General features: G+C 36.6%; 1 protein-coding gene across 1 annotated transcript in view; it reads left to right on the top strand.

Annotated features, from left to right (window-relative positions):
* The window catches only part of LOC140725572 (solute carrier family 12 member 9), a 112,164-nt gene extending 100,327 nt beyond the window's left edge, over positions 1-11,837 (top strand). Inside the window, exons 12-13 of the mRNA XM_073041191.1 lie at positions 3,679-3,825; positions 3,970-11,837. Of these exons, the coding sequence (XP_072897292.1) occupies positions 3,679-3,825; positions 3,970-4,808 (986 nt within the window). The 3' untranslated portion in view covers positions 4,809-11,837. The remainder of the gene's footprint in view (positions 1-3,678; positions 3,826-3,969) is intronic.
* Positions 11,838-12,889: the final 1,052 nt, after the last annotated feature.

Genomic DNA, 12,889 nt, shown 5'->3' with positions numbered 1-12,889 from the left:
GAGCCCCGATAACTTAGGCTTCCAAACACGATCGAGACTCTCAGGCCAAACCCTTGGCATGTCGAATAACGGCCAGTCATGGAACCCCAAGAACGGGTCCCATTCCTGCAAAGAACTGAAGTCAGCGTGTAACTCCAGGTCAGGGTCTTCAAAAGAACCCTGAAAGGGGAAAAACAGAGATATTTAAGGTGGAAATAGAGCTGTTTCTGAAGATGCAAGCAAAGGATTCCTAAGCTCCACTGGAGTGTTGTAAGATTCCAGCAAAATCTTTTGCCATTTCTGGAACAGCGTACGATGTAGAAGCAGAAATATGCCACTTGGCCTCTTGTGCTTGTTCTGGCGTCCACCAAGATCATGACTGATCTTTTGACATCCTGCCGTTTTCCTTTACTAAAAGTCATTTGGCTTGATTTCCTTAACATCCAAAATCTCTCAATCTTCCACTTTTGTTTTGCACAGTAACCTCAACCTCCTTGTGAACTTGTGGATGATATAGTGGTATCATCTGCAACAGGGGTTCCCAACCTGGGGTCCACAGCCCCCTCAGTTAATATTAAGGGTCTGGAGAAAAAAAGATGAAGAGAAGATCTACAAGATTGCAGATTATACTACCGTAGTGGGCTTTATCTCAAATAACGATGAGTCCAAGTACAGGAAGGAGATAAGAGAGTTTAGTAACGTGGTGTCAGGACAACAACCTTTCCCTCAATGGCATTGAGGGGAAAGGTTTAATCAAGACACCATTTTATTGGTTGATTGGTTGCTGATTTCAGGAAGGGGGGGCAATGCAAATATTCTGGTCTACGTCAATGAACTGACGTTGAGAGCTTCAAGTTCCTAGGGGTGAACATCACCATGTAGACACCATGACGAAGAAAACTCACAAATGCCTCTATTTCCTCAGGAGGCAAAAGAAATTTGGCATGTCCTCATCAATCCATACCGATTTTTATTGATGCATTATAGAGAGCATCCTGTCTGGATACATCACAGCTTTTCCCCTGATTGAAAGAAATTGCAGAGAGTTGTGGATACAGCTCAGCTCATCAAGGACCACCCCTGCATGGGCTCTGTCTCCTCTTCTCACTGCCTCAGTAACGTAGCCACCATAACCATTCTCCCCTCTCCCATCAGGCAAAAGATACACCAGCCAGACTCAAGCTATTGTAAGACCTCTGGTAACCCATATTAAAATAATATGGACTCTAGACCTCAATCTATTATGATTATGATTTCGCACCTTATTGTTTAATAGCACTGCACTTTCTCTGTAGCTGTTATAATTTATTCTGCATTCTGCTGTTTTTTTTAAACCTTGTTCCACTGTGCAGTGACCTGATCTATATACACAGTATGCAAAGAGAAACGTATTTTGGTGCAAGTCCAGTCTTTCTAAAGTGTCACTAAATCTATACTGACTGAAAAGTTAGGAATCACTGGTCTTGGGAGCTCTAATTTTGGATGCATTCGCTTTCATGTTAAGAGCAAGATGGCTAATGAAAAGATAAGACTACATTATCTGGTTAAAGGCTTCCTTCTGCATATTTTCTGTTCCACCTGTCAATACTTATTCCCAGTCCATCTGCGCCAGATCATTTTCACTTGCTGAAATAAAGTATTTTTGATAGTTTATTATCTTACTTCATGATTACTTTCCACCTGGTATGATATTTTCATCATTAGTCCTCAAATGATTTCCCGATGAAATGCTTGGAATTAAATCAAAAAATCTGTTCTTTCTCATTGGGTAGACATAAATTGATCTCGACAATTTGTTGTGCACTTTTCAGGAATTTCTTCTGCTTCTGCTGTGCATGTACTTCTGAGTGACTATTGAGTAAATTAACACCCTCCCCCTCCACACACACACACCCTGCATCACACCTCCAGAGGCAGCACTGTTTTATTTCCTGAGATAAACTTATCTGTTTCTCACAATTTTGGTTCTGTGCGGAGCTTTTGTAACAGTATTCTAGTTTTTTTCAGTTATACCCAAATAGAACCTTTGCTGCTTAAGCACGTCATTCATTTCCAGGAGCATAATATTATTTTTGATGAACAACCTCTCTTCCATTTGTTCCTCCTATGTTCTGCCAGCCCTCTCAGCTCTGTTTGTCATTGAATTAATTTGTTCATTTTTCATAAGTAACCCTTAAAAATAAGCATTTGTTTATCTGAAATAACCACAGGGCAAATAATCATTTCAAAAACAAGAAATGTACTTTTATCACCACATTGCAATTTGTGTATAACCTCGCAGCATATGAAACTGTCTGTGCTGATTTATTATGTCAGCATGATGCACGCCATTTTTATTGCTGGGCCAGGTTCTACAAAATTGCATTTGTTTAAAATATATTTCATCGTGCAGCTAACATTTGATAAGTTTGACTTGTGAACAGTTATAAATCTGAGTTTGTTATTATGCATATTTTATCCAGTATATTACACGAATGGCGGTCACTCTTATTTGAGAGTTCACTCAGGTGGCAGATTCAGCGGCGTCCTTTGTTTCAGCATCGTGATTGGGAGACTGATATGTGTTGATGAGAGGAGTATGGTGGGGGGTGGTAAAATCTTGAAGGCTAGCAGTGTTTTTTTCCCTTGATTTGGTAACCAGGGTAACAAACATTCAATTCAATGTTAAATATTTGCCTCAGTAGTATAAATAAGCAACACTTTATACTACAAGATTTTGCCAATATATTGAAACTCAGCTGTTGTCAATTCAGTGCCTTCCAGCAACCAGTAAATGCAACCATTAATCACCTGAGTAAGACAGATAATTCAGTAGTAGCCAGGAGGAAGCAGCAGTTCCCATCAAAGTTTTCTCATTTATTATAAAATCTTTTCACCATTCCAAAAGTATTTATCAAATTTGCTGTTGTGTACAGTGCTTCGGGTTAATTGGGCTATCTGTTAATAGGTGAAGCTGCAAATTTGCAAAAACTAATTAACTTTTATTTGGGACACTATGCCACTTAACTGGGAAGGAGACTATTGCCGGACAGCTTCTAACTAGTGTCACTTGTGTCTGTTTGTGTTCAAAAAGCAGTGATATTTGTCACCGATAGTTGGCAAGAAATTATCAGGAAGATAATTCCAAACTGTTTTGCAGTTTCAAGCATTCTGGCTTGGAGATACCAGAAATGGGCAGAAGTGAAAATTAAACAATTTCACTACTTCAACAAGTTAGGAACTACAAAGTATTTGAAGGTATCGATGATCATCTTGAATGTTACAATGAAAATGAAGATGTGGAGGATGCAGTTGTCAACAGAATTGTATGAAGACAGTCCATTATCTGCACTGATTTTGTTCACGTGTACACTAGATGAATTCCTCCATCAGTAACTATTAGGAACTAATATACAGTTTTATAGTACTGTAGTACTATTGGTATTTGTTTTATATTTCATTTAAATGCATAATTTACTCAGTGTATTTTAATACTTTTCTTAACCATTTCCATGAAACTTTGCTAACTTGGCCAAAATATACTGGACCCCAATGAACTGAATACACTGTACATTTAGAATGATAGTGTGATTTCAGTTTGCATGTTATTAATGGTTAAAAAGGTTTCTGTTTTGTAAGTATCTGGATAAATATTGGGTAAATAAAAGTCTGTATAAACAAGTAAAAGTAACTTAAATACTCCCATATTCTGCCTTTTAGATGAGATGCCTTCTGATCCTCTTCAGGCACAGTATGATTCCTGGTTAAGCTTGGTTGATGTGTTGAATGTAAAATCATTTGTCAGCCTTACACTCTCTGATTCAGTGCGTCATGGAGTACAACATCTCTTATTCATCTCTGGTCTAGGTAAATTTTAAAAATCAATTCATTTTAAACCAATATTCATAGCAATTGTTTTATTCTTGGATAATCAGTAAAAGCAAACCTGCATTGATATTTCTATCTTAGAGTATTAAGATCCTGTCTTTATACTGCCCTGCTTTTTTTTAGGTGGAATGAGACCCAATACTCTTATCCTTGGTTTCTATGATGACTGTGTTCCCGAGGATGGCTTACAACAAATCCCAGCGTTTGCAGATAATTCTTCTATCAACAGTGATGATAATTCCAGCCTACTGCCACATTTCCCTGCAGTCAGACGTCGTTCCTCTCCCAAGGCACTGTCAGGCAAAGAGTATGTGGGCATTATCTCCGATTCCATTAAAATGTTAAAAAATGTTTGCTTGGCCCGATACTTCAACCAGCTCAACAAAGCTGATCTGTTCAACCGCAAGAATTATGAAGTCTCCATTGATGTGTGGCCACTCAATCCACTACGTCCTGACAGTGCTAATTATGTAGATACTTGTAGTTTGTTTCTGTTACAAATGGCATGTATTCTTAACATGGTACGTTCCTGGAGGACAGCCAAACTACGAATCTTTTTGTGTGTTGAATCTGGGAACAGTGCTGGAGAGCATGAGAAAAAATTAAAACTGCTTTTAGGTCAGCTACGTATTAAAGGTTCAATTAAAACCCTGCATTGGGATGATGTTGCCGCATTACATTGGCACAAGCAGATGCCTCAAGTGAGTCAAGAAGAGGGTAATTTTGTAAACAATTTCCCAACGAATGCAATGAAAATCTCAAACGATTATCTGATAGCTGTAAATAAGATGATTTTAGAGCAGGATACCCATCCTGCAATCCGCTTTCTTTACCTGCCACGGCCTCCCGCAGACATTACTCTACATGAAAGATACCTAGAGCAGCTTGATATCTTGACCAGGGACCTGGGACCTACTATGTTAATTCATGGAATTAGTGCAGTCACCAGTATTGATCTTTAAATACTGCATTTTATGCTGTTGATTGTGGTGGTAACGAAGAGGGTGTTGCCACTAATAAAGGTGCAAGGTTGGGAAACAATCTAATGATACTTTAGATCAGGGTTTTCTAGCCTTTTTTTATGCCATGGACCAATACCATTAAGCAAAGAGTCTGTGGACTAAAGGCTGTAACCAGTGCTTTAGATCCAAATCTCTGAAAATGAACAGAAGGATTGATGTTCATTGGCTCTGCCATCGCTATTAGTAGTTTACTTTCTTCCTCTGCATACAGTGGCAAAGGTGAAATCCACTGTATCCAGCAACACAATCAGCACTTCGAGATTTGAAGAAGCCTCACAGGAGTTGTTCTACAAAATCTTAAAACATACGTCAAATGAGAGTTATTTCTAACAAGTTAGATTGTGCTTCCATAAAGTATCATGAAAATATTGCAAACCACTAAAAGATCTCCACCAATTTCTTCCATCAGATATGAACAACTTAAATTTTATTTTAACCAGAAGAAATACTTAATCTTTGCAGCAATAATCTGATATTTTAAATTGGATTATTGCTAAATTTACAGGTACCTTCCTGTATTCTGAAATTGTGATTTTTTTCGTCCACAAATTGTAATTGAAACATTTCAACATGACTAATACTACATGTTGTTGATAAATGGTCGAAGACAAAGTGTATCCTTAAAATATATAGTTAAAATATTTTGCAGTGAGGAAAATGGATCCTTAAGTTAAAGACAATGCCACTTGGTTTACGTTTTTAACCATGACATTTTCTTTCCAATATTTTTATTAGTTTCTACATAGAAGAATACAGAGTACAAGAAAGTGTATATAAAAGGTCAAAAAGGATTTTTAAAAACATTGTCTGTTCATAATAACAATCACGTTACCCCTTATTCATAAGTTAATCAGTAGTTACATTGAACTATACTAACCATGACATTTTGAGGGCTTTTTTTAAAATAATCTCTACAAACTTTTAGGTAACGTTTTCTTGGTCACTTGAGGTGTAAATTATACTCTTTGATCTGTTGGTTCAGTTTTTCTAGTTCTGTATTATCAGAGCATTAGGTTTAGAATTATCACACTGAAGGTTGTGATTGCAGGTTAACCAATAGCAAAATAAAGCTGTAAACACCAATTTATCTACCCGTTATACAGTGCTTTTCCAGGATTTTAGGGAGAATTGTTTAACAGAGCATACTAAGTTTTATTGTTATAAATGGGCATACAAATTTAGTGTATTTCCTGATTTTTTTTGATATATCAAGCAAATAGTGTAAAATTTTAAGAAAAAACAGCAATCCTGGATATGTTCATCATTTCAAGCAGCATCTGTGTGAAGAGAGTAATGAAGTTGTTGCTATTGGTTTGTCATTGTCAAAAGTACTGAAATGAGTGAAAAGCTTGCCTTGCACTTCATTCATACAGATCAAGTTGATGTTTTCAGTCAATAGTCTGTCATCATAATTGTGAAAAGTTAGAAATGGAATTAGATATAGTTGCAAAGAAAATGAAGAGGGGTGGAGAGAACAAAAGACTAAATGAAGGTGTGTTTAGTGGAGGTACCAAAAGGAGGGTGAAAACAAATGCTGTGTATGTGAGATGCACATTACTAGAATGTCTGAGCATCTGGAATTGTTGAATTCAGTATTTAGTCCAGGTGGTTCAAAAGATATGGCAAACATGAGGAAATCTGCAGATGCTGGAAATCAAGAGCAGCGCACACAACATGCTGGAAAGCATTCTGTGTGTTGTTCAAATTATATGGTGCTATTTCTCAAGTTTACATTGGTCTTTGTTGAGACAGTGATGAAGACCAAAACACAGATCTGAGTGCATGTGGGATAGAGAATTACAGGAAGTTCAGGCTCATCTTTGCAAACTGGATGGAGGATTTCTGCAAAGGAGATATCTTCTAGTTCCCCATTACAGAGGAGACTGGATGGAATGCAGTGTAATAAATGTAAAAACGTGTTTGGGTTCTGGACGGCAAGAAGTGAGGCGTAAAAGGGCTGGAGTGCATTTGCCCCATTTGAAAGGGGCAAACAAGTTTTGAGTTGGAGAATCGTGACTGAGGACAGACGGGTGTGAGAGGGACAGAGATGTTTGAGAACCTTGCAGGTTTAGTAAAGGGAAAGCCGTAGCTGAGAGAAAGGATAAGCACTGGTTATCCTGAGTATTTCCAGCATTTTTCCACTGTTGTTTTGATATATTGGGAATGCCAAAATGGAGGTGCTGAAAATAATTATTGAGGATCAAATAAAAATACAGGAAGCTGACTTCTTGGGGGAGGGGGGACGCTATTGTTTCAGTGGCTGCCACTGTTGTTACATCAGATCAGCCATGATCTTATTAAATGGCAGAGCAGACTAATAAGTTAAGTGACCTATTGCTGCTCCTGATCTTTGTTTGCATTTGCTGTTCATAGCTTCTTTAAAAAAAAATGTAGTTTGGGGCATATCCTACATTTTTTTTGCATTTTGTATCATGAAGTCATCAGAACAGATTGGTTAAACTGTAGCTAATGAATAAAAGAGCAGATTTATGACTATGTATATTTAATTTTTATGCTCTATGCTTACTGCAGGTTCTCTTTCAGTTACAAAAATACATTTTTTTTACATTTATTAGTAATGACTTTGCTTCTTGACTTTTGCACAACAAAAATGTGTGGTGTAGGTTAATCTCCAAAAAGCCCTCAGTTGTCCATCAATGGAACCAGTGAGCTGATGAATAGAGAAAAATCCCTTTCCCGGCAGGGTATTCTGTTCTGAAGGCTCATTAATTTAAGATCATTGCTGAGATTTGAAATATGACTTGTTTATTTAGGAAGAGGTTCAGGCATGGACTGTTTTTCTAAAGGGAATAATTGAGCTCTGGACCATTGCATATTTTAATTTAAGTGTGGATAAATATTTGAAGCAAAGTGAATTTACTAGAAAGAGCAGAGCTCTGGGTTTAGTTTTAGATTACTCTGGCAAAAAAAGTGATATAGACACAGCATGTCTATTGAATTGTATCTAATCCTGCTGTGAGCTCTGGTTATGAATTGAGAAATTACTACCAACTATATTTCAGTTATTCTTTTGATGCATCCTGTTACTATGAGAGCCATGTTAGTTGGCTCTAAGTTTCTAAGGCTTTTAGAACCAAGAACTTGGCTTGTTTAAACTAAAGTAGATTGGCTTTGGTTACTCTGGAACTGTATTCTGTTAAAGGAAAAACTCCCAACAGTTACTGTGGCTGCTTGTAGTCAGCTATTGTAACACTAATTTTTATGGAAGCTCCCACTGGCACATCATTCTCTCCAACCCAAAAAGGAGAGCAAAAGAAAAGAATATATTAATCTAACTTCCAAAATCTCATAACTAGGTGTTAAAATATACATTTGTAAAATGATCTGAAATAATAGTCTAGGGATCACTATTTATGAAGCTGTATTAAAACATCAAAAATAGTACCTGCTGCACAGTCTTGAATACCAATGTTAATCAATGCAACAAGCAATTGTTTTTATAGAAAAACTCAATGGCTGCAACAATTTTAAATAAATTTCCTATTGTCTACATTTGGCATTTTTGATTTTATTTTCTAAATGAGCTGTATTTGGAAATCAAAGCTGGGGTGGGGGTCTTCAAATATTTAAAGTGATAGTTTTTCTAAAAGTTCAGCTTTACATGAATTATCTGTAAGTTCACACTTAGTTCAAAATATATCTCCTAGGTTAGAAGAAAATGTAAATGAAAATGGTATATCTATTTAAAATGATCCTGCATGCCCTGTGATGCCATATGAAGATATGGGATTCTTGCTGAACAAAAAAATGCATTTAGTATTTATATTCTATCCCATCATTATTAAACAGGAGCCCCTTAACACATTAATTTTAATAAGTTACCCGCAAGTGCCTATCATTTTGATGCTAACACAGAAGACAATTGAGAATTAATGCTAATGTCACTGTACAAGTTATTGATCTTGATCTTTGCCTCAGGTTATCTTGTTTAGTTTCAGAGTTGTATACATGTTAATAATTCAGTTGCTGGGATATTAATACTGGAGCAGATATTCTGCAGTGAGCATGCAGAAGTATTTTAATTGACTTTTTGAAGCATCATAATTCAACATTTTATTACAATATTTAATGACAGTCTTTCATATTCAAAATCATACCCTTATTTCAGGAAGAATTAAATGATACCTGAAGACTGGCTCTCATGTAAAAATCAATGCTTGCCAATCTCAATAACAAGCGGCTTAATTTAAAAAAATTCTACAAGTTTCCTTAAGAATGTTTATTTCATCATTAATATCCAAACAACTGAATTATTGATAGGTGTGCACTTCTGAGAATTAAACAATATAACCTCATTTGATCTATAATCTAGAGTCACAGAAAGATAGAGCATAGAGACCAGACCTTAAGCGCAGTGAGTCCACATGCAGCATCAACCATTTACTTTCATTTTATTTTATTTTAATCCCATCTTTTAAATTCTCGTCAGCTCTCCCTAGATGCTATCAGTCAGATGGACACTAGGGGCAATTTATAATGGCAAATTAGCCTACTATACCACGTCTTTGGGATGTGGAAGGAAACCGGAACACTCCGAGAGAAACACTTACAATCACAGATCACGCAAGCTCTCACAAATCGTACCCAAGGTCAGGATACCCTAACACTGTGAGGCGGGAACTCCTCTTGCTGTGCCATGGTGTCACACTCATCGGTAGCTTTATTGTTCAGTCATTAACATAATGCATGAGTTTTTAATGGCTAAGAAATTCTATTCGTACTTGGTAAAACTAGTGACTGGATTTCTATTGCAGTCTTTTCTGGCATGTTAAAGAAAGCACTCACGCTAATACAGTATCTTAAGCATACATGAAAAATTTACAGCATTGAAGGTAACTTGAACCCTAATGCAAGAGATCAGTGGTATATTGTGAATGGTCAGGTACAAAAGGTTTGCTAAGTGATGAATTGTACTTATAATGGAACGGAATCTTCTGACATATAGAGAGAAGTGACTTGATAAGAAAAGCATAAATTTTTGAGTAACTGCCCAGGTTACAGTCTACATGTTTTAAATATTTATCCTGACACGATGGGTTTCTCTAATTGCACAAGTGTGAAATGGTCACGGTCCAGTTTAACTCCTAATTTGTGCTCTCAGTTCATTTTCAGTCAGGTTGGCTACAGATATGCTATATCTAACCTTGGTACCTCAAGGGTATGAAAGTGAAAGTTGTCAGAGTCTCTTTTTACAGTTCCTCAGTGTTATGATTCATGTATGATGCTTTTGATTGAATTTGACAAAAGTTACTTATGCATAAAAGCATGCAGGCATGGTCAAAAGGTTCAGTTTTTCAGACCAAACATCAGAATGGGGAAGAAATGTGATCTAAATGACTTTGACCGTGAAATGATTGTTAGTGCCAGATGGGATTGGTGGGTGGGGGGTGGGCATGGTTTGAGTATCTCAGAAACTGCTGATTTCCTAGGATTTTCACGCACAGTTTCTGGAGTTTACAGAGAATAGTGCAAAATACAAAAAAAATCCAGTGAGCAGCATTCTGTGGGCAAGAATCCCTTAATGAAACAAAGTGTTCTTATTAAGTTTGACTAGCTAGATTTAGGAATACTGTTTCTGCATGCTGGGCTCTTTGGAAATAGGTTGTTAGTCTAAAAAAAATCATGTAGGACTAGTATGAGAAAAAAATATCTGCGTCCAGAAGCTGAAGACTAAGAATTTTCTGCTGAAGAGCCGAATATTTTCAAGGCAAAGATTGATAGATTGTTTGATATTAGGTATATATGGAATTAGTACAGGAAAACGGTACTAAGGTAAAAGATTAGCTATGATGTTATTGTACAGATGCAAGGGGCCAAGTAACTTGCTCCTTTTCTGTTTCTTAAGTTTTTCTTATATAAAGAAAGAGGCCATGAAATCTGTGTATTAGTTGGTTTCTATTAAGGCACAGCATATATAGTGCATATTTACCTTTAGGATATTATAAGTTACTTAAAAAGCACTTGTCAGTAAATTAAACACTTTTCTTTAGTGCTGATTAGACTGAGAAGTATCAAACTTAGGAACTTTAGTCTTTCCAGAGCAGGAAGGAAAAAGGAAACAATATGGTTCCCTGCTTTGTGTGAGGAAATATTTGGCTCCTCCTGATTGCCTATTTTAAGAACTCATCAGGTATAAATTAATATGCATGAATCTACTGTTTATATTCTGTCCCACTATGTGTTGTTAAATCCAATGATAAGGTATCTGAAATGTAAATTCTGTTGCTTCCACACCAATTACTGCACATGGTGTTCTTTCCTGTGGGTTAAAAGCATTTGCAGTGATCCATTTCCATTCCTGGTGTACATCATCACAACATGATTGTCTGGGTAAATGTCACTTACTGGTACTAAAATATAATCTACTTAATTAATGCGATACAGTGGAGGAGTTTTATATTTTGTAAATATGTACAGGTTTATTAGTTTTAAGTAGCTAAATGGATGTTTCTGGATTAGAATACATTTTAATCTTTGACACAGTCCCCTCTTGTATAAAACAGTGCTTAAATATGTTTCCAGAATATTTGAAAATATCTCAAAGGAAAATTGAATAATGGTTTCACTGAGCAATTTCTATATGCCAGTGTGATTTAATGTTGAATTTTTAATACCTTAGTGTCTCAAAGTCAGAGTGTGCTATAACAAAGTATTTTCTCCTAGAGACAAAAATGCAATGTAGTAAACACATTAACTAATTACTTCTATGCTAATATCTCCATGCACTGAAATATATTTCTACTAAGAGTCAACAGCTTGATCTCAATTCATATTGCCCTGGCGTGAATATTGGCATGAATATCAACTGAATGTAAACAACTAGAGCACAACATCCATGGTCAACCTCAACCAATGGAGGGCCTCTTCATTAAAAATCAAAGATAATTTTGTGTGCCTTATGTATACTACTAATTGCAAATAAATGTAATGCTGCTGAAGGTGAACAGACTTTGTGTTTTGGTTTAGGATGCTTTCAATTGGACGACAAGAAATGTTAGAAATATTTCAAGAAAAAAAATACCTGGTTCTGGATCATAGGTCAAGAGTCAGTGATCCAAAAAATCAATTTTGAATATCTTTCTGTATTCTTATACTTTACTATTTACCCTACACCCCTTCCCCCAAAAGGAGTTCCTGTGGATGTGAATGGGACATACAAATGGTATTTTGGCTCCCAGGTGCCTGGGTCAGGGACATCTCGGATCTCGTCCACAGGATTTTGGAGTGGGGGGTGAGAGCAGCCAGATGTATTGGTACCAATAATATAGGAAGGAAAAGCAAAGAGGTTCTGAAGAGAAAATTTAGAAAGTTAGCTCAAAGCTGAGAAGCAGAACTTCCAGCATAGTAATTTCTGGATTGCCTACCTGTGCCATGCAGGAAAAATGAGAAAGGTGCAGGATAGATGTATTCCAAAAGCAAAGGAATATTCAAATGACAAAATAGTACAACCGTGGCTGACAAGGGAAGTCAAAGCTAATGTAAAAGCAAAAGAAAGACACACAACAAAGCAAAAATTAGTGGGAAGATAAAGGAATGGGATGCTTTTAAAAACCTACAGAGAGCAACTTAAAGAATCATTAGGAGGGAAAAGATGAAATACGAAAGCAAGCTATCAAACTGAACAGTAAAAGCTTTTTCAAGTATGTAAAATATAAAAGATGAGAGTGGAACAGAACCACTAGAAAATGAGGCCGGAGAAATAATAATGGGGGCCAAGGAGATGGCAGATGAACTAAACGAGTATTTTGCATCAGTCTTCACTGCTAATATTGCATCAGATATTCAAGGGTGTGAGGGAAGAGATGTTAGTGCAGTTACTATTACAAAGGAAAATGTGCTCAAAAAGCTGAAAGACCTAAGGGTACATAAAGTCACCAGGACCAGATGAACTGCACCCTAGGGTTCTGAAACAGGTAGCTGTAGAGATTGTGGAGGCATTGGTAATGATCTTTCAAAAGTCATTGGACTCTGGCATGGTGCCAGAGGACAGGAAAATTGCA

Source organism: Hemitrygon akajei, chromosome 3 (assembly GCF_048418815.1).
Source record: "Hemitrygon akajei chromosome 3, sHemAka1.3, whole genome shotgun sequence".
NCBI lineage: Eukaryota > Metazoa > Chordata > Chondrichthyes > Myliobatiformes > Dasyatidae > Hemitrygon > Hemitrygon akajei.
Note: the sequence above shows the minus strand (reverse complement) of the source record. Positions and strands in the feature narration are given on the sequence as shown.